The sequence below is a fragment of the Panthera pardus genome, unplaced genomic scaffold (assembly GCF_024362965.1).
Source record: "Panthera pardus isolate Hobbes unplaced genomic scaffold, ASM2436296v1 HiC_scaffold_9, whole genome shotgun sequence".
NCBI classification, from domain to species: Eukaryota; Metazoa; Chordata; class Mammalia; order Carnivora; family Felidae; genus Panthera; species Panthera pardus.
The window spans coordinates 4,751,295-4,772,879 of NW_026527024.1; the positions used below are offsets into that span (position 1 = coordinate 4,751,295).

At 47.0% G+C, this 21,585-nt stretch overlaps 1 protein-coding gene across 5 annotated transcripts in view; it reads left to right on the forward strand.

Annotated features, from left to right (window-relative positions):
- DPP6 (dipeptidyl peptidase like 6) overlaps positions 1-21,585 on the forward strand; it is a 939,040-nt gene that overhangs the window by 651,861 nt on the left and 265,594 nt on the right. For all 5 annotated transcript variants that reach the window (XM_053898709.1, XM_053898707.1, XM_053898705.1 and 2 more), the window contains exon 5: positions 10,866-10,940. In XM_053898709.1, the coding sequence (XP_053754684.1) occupies positions 10,866-10,940 (75 nt within the window). The remainder of the gene's footprint in view (positions 1-10,865; positions 10,941-21,585) is intronic.

Below are 21,585 nucleotides of genomic sequence, written 5' to 3' on the forward strand. Positions count from 1 at the left end.
CTGTTTTGTTTGGCCCACAGACTGGTTTCTTGCAAGCTGGAAGTCCAGGTTTCTGTCCTTTCTTGAAATACAGGAATAGCTAAAAGCAGCGAGACATCATTTTCTCAGCAGAATTTGGCGAGCAGAACGGGGTAGCAGCTGTCCGGTCCCCACAGCGACCACACTCGCTGACTTCTAACCAGACCGGCCTCTGAGTTTCCAACCCCCTTAGTCCAGGAACAAAGGGGTGGCATAACAAGTCACCGTCGTTTGCAAGAATGTTGTCAAAAGCCACGTCACGCGTGGTGTCTATTCTAGCTTGGTTTCTGTGCCTGCAGCGTTCGGTCCAGCCGCCGTCCCTCTGCATTTTTTTTCTTCCTCCCCCTCGTGTCTCAGACACATTTTCTTCTTGTTCCTCTTCCCTTTCTTTCCCCCTCTTCCTCTTTTTCCCCCCCACTTATTAAAAGAACAGAAAACAAAAATATTTTTTACTTATTTTTATTTCCTAGGCTTGTCGCTCTCTTTTCTTTTTTTTTTTTTTTTTTTTTTTTAATTTTTTTTTTCAACGTTTTTTATTTATTTTTGGGACAGAGAGAGACAGCATGAACGGGGGAGGAGCAGAGAGAGAGGGAGACACAGAATCGGAAACAGGCTCCAGGCTCCGAGCCATCAGCCCAGAGCCTGACGCGGGGCTCGAACTCACGGACCGCGAGATCGTGACCTGGCTGAAGTCGGACGCTTAACCGACTGCGCCACCCAGGCGCCCCTCTCTTTTCTTTTTTTAAGTCGGGAAGTATAACATTGTGTACCTGTGTCTTTAAAAGACCTGCGAAGAAATAAAGTAGCAGCTTAATTTTCCTGGCCCTGCACCTGCTACGCTGGGCAGGTTTTAGGTGGTCTGATGTCGTCCTTCTGTCACCCCTGTGCTCTCATCTGACATGAAAGTGTGTCCTCTGAGCAGGGCCCTGGGCTGGCCGAGGTGGGTGGGTGGAGACCAGGATTAATGAAACAGTTTTACTCTCTGGGACCTTTCCACCCAGATCTAGAAGAGGCAGGCATTTGTGACGTCTGTGCTGCAGTAGAGGCAGGAAGGAGAGAAGACAGTCGATGTCAGCAGTAGATAGGGCGCAGAGAGGGACGTTCAGCAGCCCCCGAAGGGGGCAGTTTGAGTGCAGTTTGAAGACAAGTAGGAAGTAACATCCTTGCTGCACAGCGAACGGGCTGAGCAGTGAATGTCCCGTGGGCAGGCAGGGTGGCCAGTCACCAGCTCCGGTGCAGGTCACGTGGGAGCGGTTGGAAGGCCGTGGCTCAGGGCCCCGGGAAAAGGTCAGGGAGCAAGCCACGGAGCGCCTTCCCCGGGGGTCTAGCCTTTACTCTGCAGGAAACTGAAAGGGATGGGACTGTTGAGGTCGGGTCTGTCTAGGAAAATAAAGCTAGAGCCACGTGACGGGGGTGCAGGAGGGAAAGATGAGAGGCGAGGGGCCCCCTGGGACTGCTTCGGGCCCAGGTGAGGCTGAACCAGGTCCTGGTGAAAGCAGTGACTGGGGAAACCAGGAGGGACGAGTCTGCGTCCCGTCACAGAGGCAACATTGACGAGTCCGGCTGCGCGGTGCATGAGGGCCACCGAGGCTGTAGCCATGGTCTGCGTCCACCGGGGGCGTGGGCGCGGGTCTCAGACACCCGGAGTGGGGAGCAGTCAGGGCCGTGGAGGAGAAAACCAGGGCTAACCGAGGAAGGAGGGGGACGCTGCAGGGTGCACGCGGGGTTCATTCAACACGCAAGGCTATGTGAGTGCTTACGGTGTAAACACCACGCGTGTTTCCTTATTTAACTGAAACCCTGTGAGCGGCAGGCGGGATGTTCTTCCCACTTTACTGAGGTTTTTGGAGGCCAAGAGGTCTTTTTCTGAGTCACGTAGCTGGTAGCTGAGAGCCCCCAGGGCTGGTCCCGAGCTACATCATTTCTAGATGGCGTAAGGGGTCTTGGGGCCAGTGTCCCGCGGCCCAGGGGGGTGCCACAGCCTCAGGTGCGGGGCTCACACCGTGAGGCCACCGCTGCCTGTCCCCGTGGCCACTGCACATTGCCCCGAAATAAGGATCACACCCGCAAAACACTGTGTCAGGCCAGCCTGATGCAACACCTGCCGACGCGACCGTGCGGATTTACCTGTTTTCGAGGTGAGAGCTTTTCTCGGTGGTGGGTCTGCTCTGCTCTGTCCAGCTGCATTTTCAGGTTTCTTCCGGCTCTCACCACCAGTGCAGGGGCAGCACCTGCTTCGATCTGACTCCAAATTTAATGATTTTTAGGGTGCATCAAGGGCCCAGATGCAGACAGTGGCTGCCTTCCCCGGGAGGACCCCCAGGGGCACACGCTCCCTCCTTCCTCGTGCACAGGGACAGGCAGCTCACCACCGCCTGTCTGGCCAAGGCTGATGTGTGTTCCCATCGAGGTGCACAGGGTGTCCCCATAACTTGTGCCATCTTCTCAGCATCTGCCTTTGGTTTTATCGTTACCAATCTTACTTATTTCCTTGTTTTCCTTTCTGAGGAGATTTTCACAAAACAGCCCAGGGACGTATTTGTACTCCCTGCTCTGCATTTCTTTTCCATTCCTTGATGATTTGGAGCATTCCATCATCCTGTATCTTTTTCTTTCACTCACGGCCGCCTTTCCTTCTCTGCGTTTATGATCACACGGTATTTATCCGTTACATGAAAACAAGACACCAGCCCTTGGCATAAGTGTCTCACCGGCAACACGCCGACAATTCCATACATATGGGCTTGTCATATGTGTAGATTGATGTTTTTCTAAGTCAGGATGGGGGCACCTGGGTGGCTCCGTCACTTGAGCATCTGACTCTTGATTTCGGCTCAGGCCATGACCTCATGATCGTGTCGTGGGATTGAGCCCCGCATCAGGCTCTGCGCTGACAGCACGGATGTCTGCTTGGGATTCTCTCTCTCCCTTTCTGTCTCTGCCCCTCCTCTGCTCTCTCAAAAATAAACAAACTTAGGGGCGCCTGGGTGGCTCAGTCGGTTGAGCGTCCGACTTCAGCTCAGGTCACGATCTCATGGTTTGTGAGTTCGAGCCCCGCGTCAGGCTCTGGGCTGATGGCTCAGAGCCTGGAGCCTGCTTCCGATTCTGTGTCTCCCTCTCTCTCTCTGCCCCTTCCCCGTTCATGCTCTGTCTCTCTCTGTCTCAAAAAATAAACATTAAAAAAAAAAATTAAAAAAAATAAAAATAAAAAAACTTAAAAAAAATAATAAAAATCAGGGTAATGTTCTTAAAAATTACGTTACTGAGTATGAGTAAACAGCCCCAAATAACGCAAAATGGAAACTGCGCACCAGTCTCACCAGCGAGTGTAGCTGCAGACGTTATAACCACAATATTGGCAAGTGGAACCCACTCATGTATCAGAATCGTGTTTCACTCTGAATCGTGTACTCATGACGACAGCATTTAAATATCAAGAACTCAATCAGCAAAACCCATTACAACTACAAAATGACAGCAAAATCCTTGATGATTACAACACAGACACTGAAAGCGTAACTGGTAAAGCTTATCAATAACTGCTAATAAAATTTCTGGGTGAGATGAAAAGGAAACCTGCCTAAATATGACAAAAACCATTTACCCTAAGCCATCTAGCAGCGAAAACCATTCTCAATGGCAGACAGTAGAACTATGTCAATTGCAGTCGGGCCAGAGTACTCACCATCACTATTCATATTAAATGTGCTCTTGGAGATAGCAGGAAATGCCGTATACAAGCAGAGTAAGTGATGGGGAACTCGAAAACGAAAGAAAAATGTCTTTCTTTTCTGGGTAACATAATTCCATCCCTAGAAAATCTAAAAGATGTTAGTTTACCTAAGCTGTAATTAATAAGGAAAAAATTTCATGTGGCTGAATACAAAAAATATGTAAATAAATCCATGGCTCTCTCTTCACAGACTTAAGTACCTAGAATATTCCATTCACTATATGAACAAAAACAAAAGTTCTCTCATAAATCCAAGAACAGCATAAGACTTAACGCAGACTACAAAATCTTACTGAAGATTAGAATTCTACATGCAATAAAAATATCTTTCAAAGTTAAAGATAAAATAAACTGGAGACAAAATCCGAGAGCATTCACTGGCCACACACTAGCACTCTGAGAAAGTGAAAGGAAGTTCTTTGGGGTAAGAAAGATTATACCGGGTGAACGTTTGGATCTACATAAGGGAATGAACAATGCCAGGAGAGGTAAACGTGGTCAACATGTAGCTATTTGGTGGGAACTTCGAGAAAATGAATTGGCTAGTCCTGAAAAAAATGCATCTGTTTTTTTATAAAAGGGTCTTTAAATGTGGTGAAGATGTCCAATTCCCTTTTTTTTTTTAATTTTTTTTTTAACGTTTATTTATTTTTGAGACAGAGAGACAGAGCATGAACAGGGGAGGGTCAGAGAGAGGGAGACACAGAATCCGAAACAGGCTCTGAGCTGTCAGCACAGAGCCCGACACGGGGCTCGAACTCACGGACCGCGAGATCATGACCTGAGCCGAAGTCGGCCGCCCAACCGACTAAGCCACCCAGGCGCCCCTCTCCAATTCCTTTTAATGTAAGACTTCTAATTCCTTTCTCCTACACTCTACGTTGACTAAAAACCGCAAACATACACACATAAAATCTTTGGAACATGTTAGAATTTTCTTGGGCAGGACACCCAGAGCAGAAATCTGATACAATGCAGGGTGGAAGATAACTATAGTATAAAGGACAGGTTTCCTATATCATTATGTCCATAAGCTTCCCTTATTACTCCCAGAGGATTCAAAGGTGAGTTTTAAAAAGCAAGACCCAGCTCTAAGCCTTCTATGATATATACTTTCAATAGAAAGACACAGGTTAAAATTAAATTAATGTAAACAGACATACCATCCAAACATTAACCAAGGGAAAGCCTGAATGGTCCTGTTAATATCAAAGTAGACTACAGAAGAGTCCCTACTACTGGAAATAAAAAGAAATATTTCATAAGGATAAAGGGGTCAGTTCTTTAAGAAGGCAGAAGAATGCTGAAGGTATATCCAACTAGCAATAGAGCTATAAGATTTGAAGCCAGAATTGGTTGAACCAAAACCAGAAGTGGACAAATCCACAATTGAAGTGGGAGGTTCCAACGGTCCTCTCTGAGTAGTTGATAGAACATGTAGGAAAACAGATCAGGACAGATACCAAAGTCTTGAAAGCACGGTCAGCCAACTGACCTAACTGACATTGATGGGTCACATCCCTCACCAACAGAGAGCACGTTCATTCTGAGCACACGTGGAACATTCACCAAAACTGATAAAAGTCTGGGCCATTAAACGAGTCTCAATTTATCTCGGAGGTTGGAAATTACGCAAAGACCAGTGTCTAGCAAATACATAATTAAAGTAGAAATCAACAGCAGAAAAATATCTGGAATGTGGCCTGATGATTGAAGATTAAACAACCTGCTTTTAAGTGATGGATCGGCCAAAGAAGAAATCAGATGGGAATTAGGTAATGTGTTGAAATGAAGGGAAATTAAGACATATAAAATGAAAATTTATGGTGTGCAGGTAGGCAGCACTTAAACGGAAATTTATTGCTTTAAGTGCTCCTATTATTAGATCTAAGCATGCACCTTAAAAAAAACAAAACTAGAAAAAAAGGAATGATGTGTAAGTATGCAGAAGAAAGGCACTAAAGGGAAAAAATCAACCATATGGAAAAGAAAAAAATAGCAGAAAAAAAATAAACAAAACCCAGAGCTGGTTTTTGAAAAAGATTCATGAAATTGATCAAGAACAAAGATAAAGGACGAAAACCAATAATAGGAACAGAAGAAAGTCCCATCAGTACAGGCTTGGAAAGGGTAATCGAAAATATTTGTAGTAGCCATAGATCAATAAACTTGACAATGAAATGAGAATAAACAAGTGAAATAAATAAATCCTTAAAAGATACAAATTATCACAGCTCACTAAAAGTGAAATAGGGACTCTCAATAGTCCTATATTGATGTAAAAGGAATTAATGGTCAAAAAGTTCCACATGTAGAAAATTCAAGGTGCAAATAAATGGCTTCACTGGTCAATTCTACCAAACATTTAAGGAAAACATTATACCAGTTCTGTACAAACTTACAAAACAAATAGAAGAGGAGGAAATACTTCCCAAGTCATTTATTAGGCCAGCACTTCCCTCAAGTATAAACCAAACGAGGTTATTACCGGAAAAGAAAACCACAGACTAATTTCCCTTATGAACACAGGTGCAAAAATCCTCAACAAAATAGCAAATCATGTCTAGCAGTATATAAAAGGGTTAATACATCATGACCTATAGAGATTATCTAAGGAATGCAAGTTTGCTTCAACATTTGAACATCAAACAATGTAATTAACCATTTTGACAGACTAAAAAGAGCAAAACAGCGTAATTATCTCCAAAAATGCAGAAGAAGCATTGGAGATAATTCAACACTCGTTATAAAACTCAACATCCATTGTAAAAATTCTGAGCAAACTGGAAATAGACAGGAGCATCTTCAACCTGATAACAGACATCTACAAAAGCACCTGCCATTAATACACTTACTAATGAAGACTGAATGTTTCTCCCTAAGATCAGAAAAAAGGCGAGGTGTCCACCCTCATTATATTTCCGGACATTATACGGGCGTCTATCTAGTGTGTAATTAGGCTATAAAAAGAAGCAAAATGCATCTAATTAGGAAAGGAGTGGGGAAAAAAAACTCTTCAGCCACAGAAAATATGATTAGATAGAAAATTCTAAAGAATGTACAAAAAAATTGCTATAACAATTAATGAAATTTAGCAAAGTTGCGGAACAAAAGGTCAAGGTACCGAAATCAATTCTATTTCCATATGTTAGCAATAAACAACTGAATATTGAGATGTGTATATTTTACATATATAAAACATCAATAATGTCAAATACTTAGGGATACATCTAACAAAATATGGGCAAAAGCTGTATGCTGAAAACTACAAAGCATTGCAGAGAGAAGTTAAAGATTTCTTTCAGAAGCCCTCGTTTCGAGAAGCTTTCATTCTAGGGGAGGGGAAGGGCACTAAATAAGATAAATAGGTTAAATATACATTATTTTAATAGTGAGTATGCCCAGGAAAATAAGGGATGAGGGTTATGAAAAATTGGAGGCAAGCCTATTGAGATTTCTAGATCTCATGGCCACGGAAGAGAGGGAAGTCTTCACTTAGAAGGAGGCTCCTGAGAAGAAAGCTGACGGGTGACAATCTAGAGCTTTTCAAGCAAGAGAAAGACCAGTCATGAAGACTACGAAGCCAGCGTGTGCCTGGCGTGCTCATGGAAGGTGTAGACAGCAGTGTGGCTGGGTCTACAGCAGGGTCAAGAGGCCATACTTGGAGGTAGGGACCAAGGAGTAGCCCCACTGCTCAGTGGTAACTTTGACTTTTAGCCCACTGTGATGGAAGCCAAGGTGGTGTGGCTTCAAGCAGAGGGCAGGGTGATGATTCCTATACTGAAAAGCTGGCCCCGGCCCCTGCAGCTAGAGTAGAGTGCAGGGGACAAAGTTAGAGCCTGGGGACACTGCTGCAAGGTTACTGCCATGGCCCGAGCGGAAGACTCATGCTGAGACCAGGGTGGTGGCGGGGGGAAGGGAAGCCTGTTCTGAATAGACTCTGATGGTAGCCCAACAGTGGTTTCTGCTCGGCTAGATCTAAGATGTGTGAGACAGAGGAGAGGAGAGCCAGGAGTTTGCCCTGAGCGGCTGAGGGGGTGGGGTTGCTGGGGCTGGAGGGAGAAGGGACAGAATATGAGGGGCTGTATTGTATTCACATTACCTTGAGTCTCCCACTTGACATTCGAGTGGAGGTGCCAGGGAAGCAGTGGGACATACACATCTGAAGGTCAGGGTCAAGTCCAGTTGGGTTCACAGGGTCTTGGACATGTGACGCTTGGAATCGTCAGCAGGTACTTGGAATTCATAGCCACGAGTGTGGATGGTGTCACCTAGGATGTGATTTCCGATAGGAAACCCAGTCATTTATGTTGGTTACTCCAACATTCAGAAGTCAGAGAAATGAAGGGAACCAGCGAACGTGCATGAAGAGAAGCATCGAGGAGGTACGAGAAAACCAGGTGTGCGTCCTAGAAGCCAAGTGGAGACAGGGTTTTGAGGAGGAGCAAGTGATGAGTTGTGTCAAGAGGAGAATTGAGACATCATGACGACATTAAGCAAGTTAGTCTCTGGTCACCTTGAGAAGAGAAGTGGGGATAAGAACGTGGTAGGAGTGAGCTTCAGAAAAAATAGAAAACTCAGCATAACAGGTACCTTCAAGGAGACAGGGATGGACAGTTTTCTAAAGATAAAATCCGCATTGCCAAAAATATCCAGTGAGGATCAAATGTGCCCGAGGCAGGGAAATAGGAACTAAACTCTCAGCGAGGTGCCACCTGACATCCATCAGAGGGTCAAACGGAAGAATGTATGGCAGCATTTCTGCCAGAGAAGGGAGAAAGGATGCATTCGCTCATCAGTCATGAGAGTGTTAATTCCAGAAACATTTCGAAGAGCAACTGGGCAATATCTATTTGCACTTTTTAAAAACTTGTGCATCATCAACCCCACCCTTAGAAATGTGTTCCATAAAAAACAAACATGGGTGAGGATTTTTATTGCAACGTTGTGAGTCGTATAACCGCACTGGACACACATCCCAGCCCATCCTCGCCGCTCACAGCTTCTGTGTTTGCAGACGCACCCGTGTGCTAAACTGTGTCTGTAATGTCCACATGAACAGTCATGGTGCTTTTCCAGTCATTCCCAGATGTGTGCATAGTGGCCAAAAAATTGGGGTTCCAGATCTCATGCTGTGAACAGGTGTGTGTGTGTGTGTGTGTGTGTGTGTGTGTGGTCTATGTCGTGCCATGCTTTCCATGTTCTTTGTGCTTTTTCTTGGTGATTATGCTGTTTAAAATGGCCCCCAAGGATAATGCTGGAGTGCGGTAGTGTTCTGAAATGCAAGAAGGCTGTGATGTGCCATGCGGAGAAGACACATTTGTGAGATGATTTGTTCAGGCTGAGTGTAGTGTTGTTCACTATGAGTTCAGTGTCAGTGAGTCAACGGCATACAGTCAGTAAGATGTCTTGAAGGGCACCTGGGTGGTTCAGTTGGTTAAGCATCTGACTTCAGCTCAGGTCGTGATCTCGCGGTTCATGAGTTCGAGCCTCACGTTGGGCTCTGTGCTGACAGCTCGGAGCCTGGAGCCTGTTTCAGATTCTGTCTCTCTCTCTCTCTCTCTCTCTGCCCCTCTCCCACTCATACTCTGTCTCTCTCTCACAAATAAAATAAACATTAAAAAAAAAACTTAAAAAAATAAGACGTCTTTAAGCAGAAACACATGTGAAACAAGGTTATGTGTAGATTGGCTGACCAAAGTATTGTGACCAGACCCTCACCAGAACCTAGCGCTGCGTTTCCCTTAGGAACAGTGTGCTGCAGTTTTCCCTGACTCAGAGTTCGTGGGGACTTTCTAGAACATTACTGCCATGAATACCAAGAATCTTCTGTAACCACGCTTTAGTAAGGACTGAGTAAATCAAGAGAGATCCACACCATGTAGGTCCGTGGAAGCTCTGAAGGTCAGCACTTCAGGCCAAACCAATTGTTGCTCAAGAAAACCCAGGTGAGGGATGTATGGTGTGATGTCACTTTTTGTTGTGGTTACACATCTGTGTGTTTGCACGTGGCCGTACGATCGTTGGTAGGGTTGCCTGTGGACAGAGAGTGGGCGTGGGGTCTGCACAGCAGTGTGATCACAGCGGAGAAGGTTGGGGAGGGGAGTGGAAGGGAAATAGCCTTTCTGATGATTTCTTGTGGGTAAGATTGCCTGTGTACCAGGAAGATATTTGAAGGAAGAACCACAGCTGGTCCTCTGCACACGGACCGACTCGGGGGCCGGTGTCTATCATGGGGAAAAAGCAAGCTGCAAAACAATGTGTAGAATGTAATTCTGCCTTTTAGGGACCATCTTCTTGGAGCCCCTGGGGGGCTCAGTCGGTTAAGCGTCCGACTTTGGCTCAGGTCATGATCTCACAGTCCGTGAGTTCGAGCCCCACGTCAGGCTCTGTGCTGACAGCTCAGAGCCTGGAGCCTGCTTCGGATTCTGTGTCTCGCTCTCTCTCTGCCCCTCCCCCGCTCATTCTCTGTCTCTCTCTCTCTCTGTCAAAAATAAATAAACATTAAAAAAATTGGGGGACCAGTCTGCTTAAAGTCAGCTTCTAAGTTTAAAGGTACAGAGAGGACAGAGTCTTGTGGGAAGGGATGATTGGTTTTCATCTTTCGTCTATTGATTTGTTTCCATAGATAACCATAAGTATTGCTTTGTTGAAATTTGAAAAAAAAATGAACAAAATGTGCAAAAGTCTCAATTGCCTGAGTATTCTTCAGCAAAGAAAAGATATTGCCATCTTTAATAGACTTCAGCGAATTTATTGCATACAAATTTTATTAGCAGATTTTGAAAACAGAAGCAGCAAGCACAGATTCGTTACAAGATTCTGAGCTATGTCACATGTCACACATTAAAGTTCTTTGTGTTTAGGGGCGCCTGGGTGGCTCAGTCAGTTAAGCAGCTGACTTCAGCTCAGGTCATGATCTCACGGTTCACAAGTTCGAGCCCCGCGTCGGGCTCGTGTGCTGACAGCTCAGAACCTGGAGCCTGCTTCGGATTCTGTGTCTCCTTCTCTCTCTCTCTCTGCTCCTCCCCTGCTCACACTCCGTCTCTCTCTGTCTCAAAAATAGATAAATGTTAAAAAAAATAAAATTATTTGTGTTTTTTTTTCCTTTTAGGAATCATTAAGAGCCATCCGATATGAAATCTCTCCAGATAAGGAATATGCTCTGTTTTCATACAACGTGGAGCCAGTGAGTACCGTTCTTTTCTGTCTATAAAAAATTGTTTCTCCCTTCTGAGACCCTATTAAGTATTTTCCCTTGAACCTTCATTCTCCGTGATCTTGGAATCCTGAAACAGTTGATGGGTCCCGAATTAGTCTCTTTTTATGCCACACTGCCACCTAGGAGAGAAGAAAGGTATAAAAATCCCTTTGGCAGAAAAAAAAAAAATCACTCCTTTTAGGGGAAATTTCGTAGGATTTTCTTGAGGGACATGATTAGAAGTTGTCTTTTTATAAAGATTTATCTTACCCTTTTGTGTAGTTCTTTTCCTTGCCATTTTCTCAATCATACCATAAATTTTATCCCGAGAACAAAAACCAACTGTCAGGTTCTCCCTAAACTAAAATGAAATGTTAATTATCTCTTAGCCATCATAGTATTCTAGACAAGACTTGAAATATCACTTTTCATTATATAAATCCCTGTTTTTAGCACTTCATATATGAGCTTCCCATAAAATTGCACCAGAAGTTTCTATAAAATCTCACTCTGGGCTTTAGTGGCTGCCTAAAACTAGCTCTTTCTTTTCCTTTTATTCTTTTAACATGCTCGTAATTTAAAATTCATCTCGGCTCTTTAATTTTAAATGAGCTTGAAGGTGAAATTTATTTGTATCAGTGAAGCAGATGTTCAGCTTATAAGAGATTAGCAACTTTAGAAATGTGCATTTGTGGAACTTTATTCTCTGGCAAGTAAAATACAGAATTCCACTGCCTTTCCTGTTCTTCTGAGACCATTCTGTCCAGGGTTTTGTGACGCTTCTGTGAGCTCTACGGGTACCTGGATTTTAAGTCAAGCCTGAACACCTTCTTGGGGTGTTTGAGAGGCTCTTGTCCCTGCACGAGAAGTCTAGCTTGTTGAATTACATCCCGCTGGAGTACCTGGGAGATTGGTTTGCATGGCGATCCGAGCCCAGTCCTAGAATTTTTAGAATTTCTTTTAAAAGGTATTTGACAGCTGGATTATTTATTGGAGATTTCCATCTTTTTCCTCAAAATGTACATCTTTTGAAAAACTGTCTCCACTCTTCCACCTTCTGTTGTTTTAATGTCCATAACACAAAAGTTTTCATTGTTTCCATCCACCTCCTTTGGAACAGCTGGTCATCTTTATCTGATTGCGGGGGGTTAGGGAACTGGACCTGGTAGAAGGCATCCTTCAGCCTTGGGACTGCGCGAGTCCTATACCCACCCCTGTGCTTGCCTCTCTAAGACTCAAGCACGTGGACGTGTTGGATGTGGATCGCAGAGTGGTTCAGCTCCTTTCACGGACACTACCAAAAATGTCATCTCTACTCTTGAATAAGAGAAAAAAACTCAGCAGGTACTTGAAGGCTCTCATAGGGATGGGGTAATGCCTTTGTCGTGGGTTTGTCTGGGAGAGACACAGCCAACACCCATGTGAGAAAAGCTTAGGAAGACAGATACTAGGTCATCTTAGTAGAGCCTCTTTTCTCAGTGGGAAGGTCTCAACACCAGGATGGGTTGCCTGGTTTCCTCATGAGCTTCCTGCTCCTAGAAGCCTTCAGCACAACACTTTGTGTTTGTTCTCCCAAATCTTACAGAAGAGAGTCTCCTATCTGCTCATCGGGGGGATGTGGGCGCATCCATGATTCTGTTCTGTGCGTGGTAGAACTCTCCATTGGTCTTCCTTGTCTGTCCCGATGCTCCTTCTGAAAGAGTGCCGTGGACTCCCATTCCAAGCGATGACTCTTTTGGTAAAGAACACTTTGCTAAATATGAGTCTTTGCCATGTAAAAACACTGGCTGTCCACAGGAACCTTGAAGGAACCGTTTCTCACCACACAGCATCCGTTGGCCTTTGGGGTAGGACTGTGTTGGAGTAGGAAAGTGTAAGAAACCAGGAGTGGATTTAGTGAATGGTAAAACTAATTGAAGTATTGAAAATGTGTGCTCTGTAAAAATTCTCTGCAAATGGATACTTTAAACTTGAATCGAAGGAACAACCCTGCATGGTTTTCAAGTAGTGAGCAGTTACCAGACATACAACTAAGCACAGGTTCTGTTCTTCTGGAGGAAATGTTGGCCCTCTGCAGGACCACTTGGAGTTGGGTATTAGACATAACTTCCTAACTGGATAACTTAAGATGCAGATATTTTTAGAAAAGTGGGTGGCTTGCAAGGGAAGGGTCTAGATCTGTAATTCTGGAGGAAATGGCACAAGCCAGGACTTTCGACTTTGTTTTTAATGTCTGTGTCATTATCCCTGGATATTAAAAAAAATATATAGTTTCCATAGTCACATAAATTTAAGAACTCTAGTTAAACACAATCAAGTAAGTTTCTTTACTGAGGATATGTTGAAGCTTTTCATATTCTTATGTGGGTTACACAGTGTTTCCCAAATTGGTATGACCATATGTGATTCCTATCTGATGGTGGGGAAACTGGAATTCTATCTTTGGATTTATGTCTATCACATCCTTATTTGTGTGTTTCAAAGGCAGCCAGGATACCTTGTTTCTAGGCACTAACTCAACTTCTCATTGAAAAGACTGTCATAAAAAATAGTTTTGTATGAACCAACTGTCCAATTCCCAGGCATCTCTCGTGTAATAGCATAAATGTTTCATTTGCAATAAAATTTCAATACATTGGGTCACAGCTCCACCCAGAATATCCAAATATTGCACTTTGCATTAGGAAAACAGCAATTCTTCCAACTGCTCCTCTCTGCTGCCCCGCCCACAGTGCATTTGCAAATCTAGCAGCCCCCAGGCTCAAGTGCTTATCTGGAACAATCAGCTCTTTGGAGCCCAGCTTCCAGCCTCAAACAAGGGGTCAGTGGGCATCTAGCCATGCTCAGGTGGGGACTGGATGGGATAGCCCATGGAAAGCACTTACCTGGCAAACCTAGGTAAGTGTCCTTCTCTAGGGCTTGGACACAGGGCTCTTTCCTCAGGAAGATTCAAGCTCCTTCTAGTCTTGTAGAGACACGTCCAATTATTCTTTTATATCTTCAGTTTCATTTTGTGCACTAAGTCGTGCAAAAGAGGCAAGCGACCTTATGTCACGGAGCCTGCAATACAGTCACGTAGGCACATAACCAGTGCCACTTGCGTAGAACTGCCAAGAGGAGTTTCGTGAGCGTAAAACAAAAATTTGACCCCATTAGGTAGACCCGGAAAGGCTTCCAGAAGGAATCGGAACTTCAGCTGGACTCTGACAGAGTCTGGTGGGGAGGGTGTGTGTGGTGAATAAGAGGTACAGAGAAACCCAGTGTGGCTAGAGATAAGACGGGGCTCGCCCATCAGGTTCAGGGTTACAAAGAGGGTGGCGATATCTTGGGCTGTTCATGGGCTTGCTTTTGGAACTGAGTTTCAGGCGACTCTGGGGCGTTTAACAAGAGTTTACAATTTACAAGAAAATAGCTGGAAAGATGGGTTGGGGGGCGCCTGGGTGGCTCTGTTGGTTAGACATCTGACTTCAGGTCAGGTCATGATCTCAAGGTTCAGGAGTTCGAGCCCCACGTTGGGCTCCGTGCTGACAGCTCGGAGCCTGGAGCCTGCTTCGGATTCTGTGTCTCCCTCTCTCTCTGCCCCTCCCCTGCCCCTGCTCACACTCTCTCTCTCTCTCTCAAAAATAAATACACATTAAAAAATATATACGGGTGTGAATCCCATAAGCCGTGTCTGGAATGGAGAAAATTTCAAAAGTAATTAACTTAAAGGAGGGAAATACAACCGTGGGTGTAGATGACATGACCCATGGGGACAATTACAAGAGCTATATGGAAGTGAAGAAGGCATAAGACTGAGTCTGAGGAAATTCAATATGTTGTAAAGGTTATAAAGGATAAATCTTCTAAGGAGTAAGAAGAGAGTCCAAACCGATGGGAGAAAAGGCCACAAAGCGTCTTATTATGTGTGTAACAGAAAGGAAATGCTCCAAGGAGGAGGAAAGCTGGCCATTGCGGACTCTGGACATCTGAACATTGTAGCACGGGGCTCCGCCCTGGCAGGTCCTCTGTCTCTCACGGTGATGTCACTCTTCCTTCTGGTGTGAGATGCCATGCCCGTGATGCTGAAGTCCTGGTTCACTTTCTGTCCTGCACCTTTCCTCGAAGCCCCAGGGGGAATGCTCTGCCACCAGATTGGTCACCATCGTGACCAACTCGCTCTGGATGCCTTTGGGCCTTCTGTGCAGCATTGTGCATCTTGGAAGTCCGCCTGGGAGGCTCAGAGAGGACGCATTATCTGTCAGCCCCTGTCCTCCATCCATGGAGGGTAGCCCAACCCAACGAGCTCCCGCAACCACACTTCTAGGTTGCATGCCTTTGAGCACAAAGGGGCTCTCTGGCTGCGTCCGGGGCCAGGTCTGGGGGCTCTCCAAATGCACCCACTTGGGGTTGGTTGAAGCTTGCATTCAGTGGCTGGAGTAGAAGTGGTAGATAAGGGCCGGGAGAGAATGGGGCAACCAGAAGAGAGAGTCCAGGAGCTTGGATACAGATAGTAACGCAGCGTCTTAAGGACAGTAAGGGCCGAAGGAGAGACACTTTAAGTTTAATTTTATACTATTCATTGTGTGTGCCTTCCTCTCATTTACTTAGGCTCACTGCAGTGTTGTTCCATTTCCCAGTTGTTTGACATAAACTGGTTTGTTTGCCCATTTTTACATTGTCAGCTACTCAAGGGAAGGTCTCTGATCTCCCGTCTACCCCCAGCCCTAGCCCAGGACCACCTTTGCACATTGGGTCCACAGGACGTCTCCACCCAGTTCGGGGGGCAGTCTCCCTCATCAGAGCAGCAAGCAGGCTGGGCCAAGAGTGACAGAAAGACAGCAGTCCCAGCCCTCAGGACCTAAAGACAGCTACACCTTCCCCATCCTGCTCTGCTTGTGAGAAACATGTCACTGGGCTCTGCCCCCGCGTGAGTCGAGGGGATTCCACAGGGAGTGAATGTGGGGCCCGGGGGGTCGTCGGGAGCACTTCAGGGGCTGCCTGTCATACCATGTGTAAGAAAGTGTGGTTCCTTGTATCTGTGTGGCACTTGGTGACCCCACAGTCTGCTGAAGGACATAATACACCTGCCGGGAGAGAGTAATAATCTTTCTTCCCCCGCCTTCAGAGTTTTAAGGAGTTGGAGAAGCCCCGGGAGGGCTGGGCCGGGAGCAGGAACACCAAACGGTCATCACCCCTCTGCAAGTGACTTGCTGATGACCGAGGAGGGGGGCACACCACTTTAATTTTTCACCAGAGAAGTGGGGATACCACTGTGTGGCCCATTAGTGACTCAGAGATGTTATAGATACCAATTATGGATAACAGCCCCCCTGTCTGGGTTACACCACAAGTAAATGGATAATATCGGAAGACGCCTAACCCAGACCTTGACATACAAGAGGATTCTCTATCATGTAATTGCTCGTTATCATTTTATTTGTATTATATTTTCAAGTCCAGCGGCCTAAAGATACCGCCTAAGTCCATGCAAGCGTAGTATTACCATCATCCTCTTAGGAACCCGAGTGAAAACTTTCTCTTTTTTTTATACTACTTCCAGAATCTCAAATTTAGCACTAAAATTAGAATACAGAGAGAAATCATTAGGCCATTAAACGTGGACATATTTCTTGTGGTTTCCTGGCACATATCTTAAAGAGATTTTTAAAGTTTTGTGCTGGAGAAGGAAAGTGTACCAAGAAATATTATTATGCTCTTTTGTTCTTCTAAGGATTATATATTCTTGGTTAATGGTGGCACCATTAACTAGTTGGGGAAGTTAATCAAGTGATTTGCTATTCTGAGCACAGATGGTGGTTCCTAGAGGCCTGGTCTTCTGTCTCCGGCTGTGTCTGGGGTCCCCGCCTGCGTCCACGACAGGGAGGTTTGGGGACCGATCTGTGAGGGCTGAGCTGGGCATTTCCCAGCGCACGGAGGGGGCAGAAAGCAGGGTTTTTCCGGAGTCTCTAGCAATTTAAACTTCCAGACTTTCTCTCATGTCTGTATTTCTCAGGGTGGTTGGGAAATGCTGGTGTCACCACAGGAAGCGTCATGGTCCCTGAGCTTTCTGGACCCCATCCCTCGGCTGAGAGAAGGGTCGTGTCCACCTCCTGGGGCTCACTTCCCCGCACCTGTAGGCTGATCCTGCTCCGACTTGAGAATGGGATGTGATGCTGGGCTTTTCACTGCAGAAATTTGAAGCGGTCTCACGTGGGATAACTTCCTGCCCTCTTCCTGTCCTCGGAGTGAGTGCTTGTGGCCCGCCTTGCTGTCTGAGCCACTGTGAACGTATAATTCAGGTGAAGCCTGAAAAGCACTCGAATGTGGACAGGCCTGATCAAGCACATTTGGCGAGGTGACCCTGCCCTTCAGTCTTCAGTGCACCTGTCCAGCGTGGTTACCTGTCACCTCTGGGTATGAGAGTTAACTTTTAAAAACCAGCTTGAGACTCTGTAAACAGAAGGGGTTAGCTATAAATTATTGACCCCATATTCACGGGCTGACTCTATTACAAACGAATTCATGTGACTCGTGTAATTCTGGGTATGTGACTTCCTGTACCACAACCAGTAATGCCGTAGTTACAGTGTGGTTCTGATGTTTCCTAACATCCCTTCCTCCTGAGAACCGACGAAATCTTTGCCCAGGAGCATCCAAGGGAGACGTGTGTCTTAATTCTCGGGCTGTTGGACTAGATCTTTCCACTTTATCTGACAGCCTTTTCTGGGCCCAGCCCCGGGAACCTGCAGAGCATTGCAGGGAGCTCTCTTTCTTCTTCTGCAGCCGGAAGGTGCTCCGCGGCAGGGGCGAGGCCGGCCTTCAGTGAATTCTCCCGGTCTTCTTCAGGGCCCAGAGGTGCCCTGTCTGATCCCCAGGCCCCCGCCCAATATTTCTCAGAAGCCCCTTTACTCTGTGATTCAGTCTGGTGTTTTAGTTCCAACCGTCTTTCGCAGAGTTTGTGAGATACGTAGCCCACGTTGTTTTGTAAGCACCTTACAGTTGGCTGTTTACCTGTGGAAGGCCTGGTCGTCAGCCACCACGTCCTGTGTTTGATTATGGAAAGTTGTCATTCGGGGTCTGAAACACCTGTTTTCACCCAGCACACCTCGGATCCCCCCGCCAGCTCGTGAAAACCCAACGAGTCAAAGTTCTTGCAAAACTACGTAAGGGCCACGCCAGCGTGTGGCCACGGGTGTGGATTTCCCCTCCCCACGAACCTCCCGCCTGGTGTCAGGGATAAGTGTGGATTCTCCCTTGTCTGGAAGTTCGGTCGTCCGTTTTTTGTTGCTTTTGAAGTAACAGGTTCTTAGCGTCTCCTAGTTTACTGGTTTTTGTGGTTGTATCGTTTTAACACCAAACTGGTTCCAAACATGCACACACACAGAATTTGGGTATTTTGTTTTGTTTATGTGCCTTTCTGTTCAGGTTTGGAGCTAAGTTTAAAAGCTCAGTACAAAGCCTAGGAAAAATGTGGTTCAAAGAGTGGTTCTTTTCTCATCAAAATGCAAACGTCGTCCGGGTAATTCTGTGTGTGTGTGTGTGTGTGTGTGTGTGTGTGTGTGCTCACGGTGCACAAGCGTGCTGTTCCAGCAACGGGGGAGAAACAGAGGCTCTAGCTTACCTGAAGTACCCTCCGTGGATCCCAGTTTAAAGACGAATACTTTTGAGCGTGGTTTCCATACGGTGCTTGACACGTTTGTATCATGGAGTGCTGCACCAAGAGCCTATGTCTGCGTCCCCACAGGCGAAAGAACAGTCCTCAGGAGCCCTGCATCGCAGGCGGGGCCTGAAGCTTCAGTGGCTGCGGCCAGCAGTGGCCCGGTGTGCTGTGGTTTACAGGTGCCAGGAAACCTGTCCCCTCCCAGCGCCGCAAGCTGACCGCTTCCTGAGCAACCTCGCTGATTGGTCTCTATGCTTCCCCTCTTGTTCCCTGTCCACACTGGCCTCTGCAGGCGGCCAGGTGCTCTTCAGCCTGAAATAAGGGCCGTCTCCTGGCACCGTGGCTCCCCCTGCAGGCTGGCGGGACACCGGCATGTGACAGAGGCCTGAGGCCTGCGTGGCCTTCTCCACCTGCTCTGTCCGGCCACAGCGCCTTCTCTGTGGCTCTAACATTGCATGCCCCTGCCGACCCCAGGGCCTTTGAACTCACTCTGCTCCCTCCAGAACCTTCTGGCTTCTGGGAGAGGGCCCTTCTCGTGGTGGAGGAAGGAGGCAGGAGATGATCGAAGACCGTGTGGGCCGCTGGTGGACCGGTGGGCTCGTTGGGGTCCCGTGCTTGGTACCAGCTGGGGCTGCAAATTTGGCAGGTAGTGAAGTTGGGACTTAAAGGCGTTTTTGAAGGAGTGCTTTTCTCGAGGAACCATGGACACTCATGGGGTCATGGAGGGAAGTGAAACCAGGAGGGACCAGCAGTAGGAAAGGGGGGGTCTTCCATTGGGTCAGAAGTCTGGGTAGCGGTGGCTGCGGAAGGAGTGTGCCGCTGTCGGCCAGTGCACGTGAGATGCCGTGGCTAGTCCCCCGTGGCAGGAATGAGGCAGGTGGGAAGGCCGGGGAGCCGCCAGGCATCTGCGAGAGCTGCTGGGGGACGAGGTGCCGCCCGGGCTCCCCGCGGCTTGAGGGAGAGGAGGCAGGACTTACTCTCAGGCCTGGCATTGAAGAGTCCACAGCAGAGGGGGCGTTGAGACCCGCTGAGCACCAGGCGTCGGTGACGACGGGGGGCAGAATGGCAGCACCTGCTGAGAGATGGGGGACACAACGTGTCAGCTAGCCACAGGGCAGGCGTGTCAGGGGATACCATGCCGTGGAAGGTCCGAGGAGCCAGGGCAGCTCAGAGACCGGCTCGGACAGGGGCCTCGAGAGGAGGGTGAGCGGTGGTAACGTGATGACTGTCACTCCTGCGGGCCCCCAGCTCGTGGAGGGTCTCTGAGCGAGCCAGATTGATGAGTGAGGTTTGTGTCGTCGGTAATAAAAGAGGTGAAGAAAGGGAAATGAGGTTTGCTGAGTGACATAGTGAGGTATTAAATAGAGAACACTTAATTGCTTTTATTATACTCGGCCGCCATTGTAACGTAGCGAGGGGAAAAATGACTCAAATTCTTCCTGAAAGATTTGTTTCTCAGTTCCCATTTAACAGGCCATTATTGCGGGTGAGCTCGTTAGCAGCAATTACATGCAGGGACGCAAAGCTGATTGATATGGACCCAGCTACGGGGTCCCCTGAACAACAGTGACGGCTTAGAGACTTTCACCAGAGATCATCATCTATTATCCCTATTCGGTGGCTGAAGCATTTTTCTGTTACTAAAACCTGGAAGGAATTCATCACTATTGTATGTTAGGACCGGTTCCATTTGTGGTCTTGGGTTCCAACTGCTGTTAAGGAAAACACTTCAACACAACGTTCCGTGAAGATGCCTTCCGGAGTATTTCCAACAATATCACACATATGGCCACGTTAGTTTGGCGGTAAAATTAGACAGCCTGCGGCTGGAAACAGGTCAGGGCACGCTTCAGCTTTTCCCACTGGCAGCCGTAGCTGTCATGTGTGTGATACCAGATAGACTTTTCAGAACGTAGTTTTTAAGAGTTGATTGTATCCCCGCTTCTTTCTTGGTGTTTTCCACAGTAGGGATGCCGTGTGATTTGAAAAACCCCATGACACGCTCCACGCACGACACAGCAAATGCCTTGGGACCGTGTGTTTTATTAAACAATAGGTCTTAATTTCCTAACAGTCTTTTTCCCTCTTACTGGGTTGTGCGGCTCCTGAAGGGGGGGAAGAAAAACCCCGAAAATGGGAGAGGAAGTCTCCAGAGTGCTCGGTCGTGTGATAACGTGCATGTACATCAAGGCTTGGCGGGTTTTATTGATGCATCTGCCATGGTGGGACTTCCAGCCAAGTCAGTAACCACAGTTTTGGAGCCTGTAGAAATTAACGAGCAGAAGCGATGAGTTGTTTGAATGAGCCTTAAGTTGGGAGCTGCCCTGGGCCTCTCGGTGTCTGTCTCACCTTCTGCTGGGCGGTGGCAGCAGCGTGACCGACACCAACGAGCCCGTGTTTGCAGGATTTCCCGCGGGCGTGTTTGGGAGCGCGTGGGTACGGGTGCGTGTGAAGGGGGTAGACCTTGTGTCCGCGGAAGGTGGGAAACGGAGAGGAGGAGTGTGCACTGTCATCCTTCCAGCAGCCCTGCAACCTGTTACCTAATTAAGAAATTATAAACTGGAAAGGTGGTCATCCCTTACGTGGAAGGAGCCCAAGCCAGGCACCTTTCCATAACTGAGCGTGCCGCCTGACCGACTCATCTGGGGCTTCGAGAATTCTCAGTTTTTTTTGGCTGCCACAACAGCTACCAGAGACGATTACCGAAAGAAGGAAAACCTTTTTGTTTTCCTAACGCTGGATCGAAGAAATAAGAACGGACAGAAATGCCCGGGTAGATTTGACGGACACTTGGCTTTGATCTCATCACTTCTTGGGTGAGGAAAGAAGAATTAGTAAAAACATCCCGTAGGTTAATCTGCATAATGTCACAGTCGTCAGTTCTAACTCGATTGCTCTGCTCCAAATGGACCAAGGGTTCCGACGCTGCCCGCGAGCACAGGGTGTTCGGAAAAGCCAGGGAAAGTGATGCTTTGGCAATCTGCCCTCGGA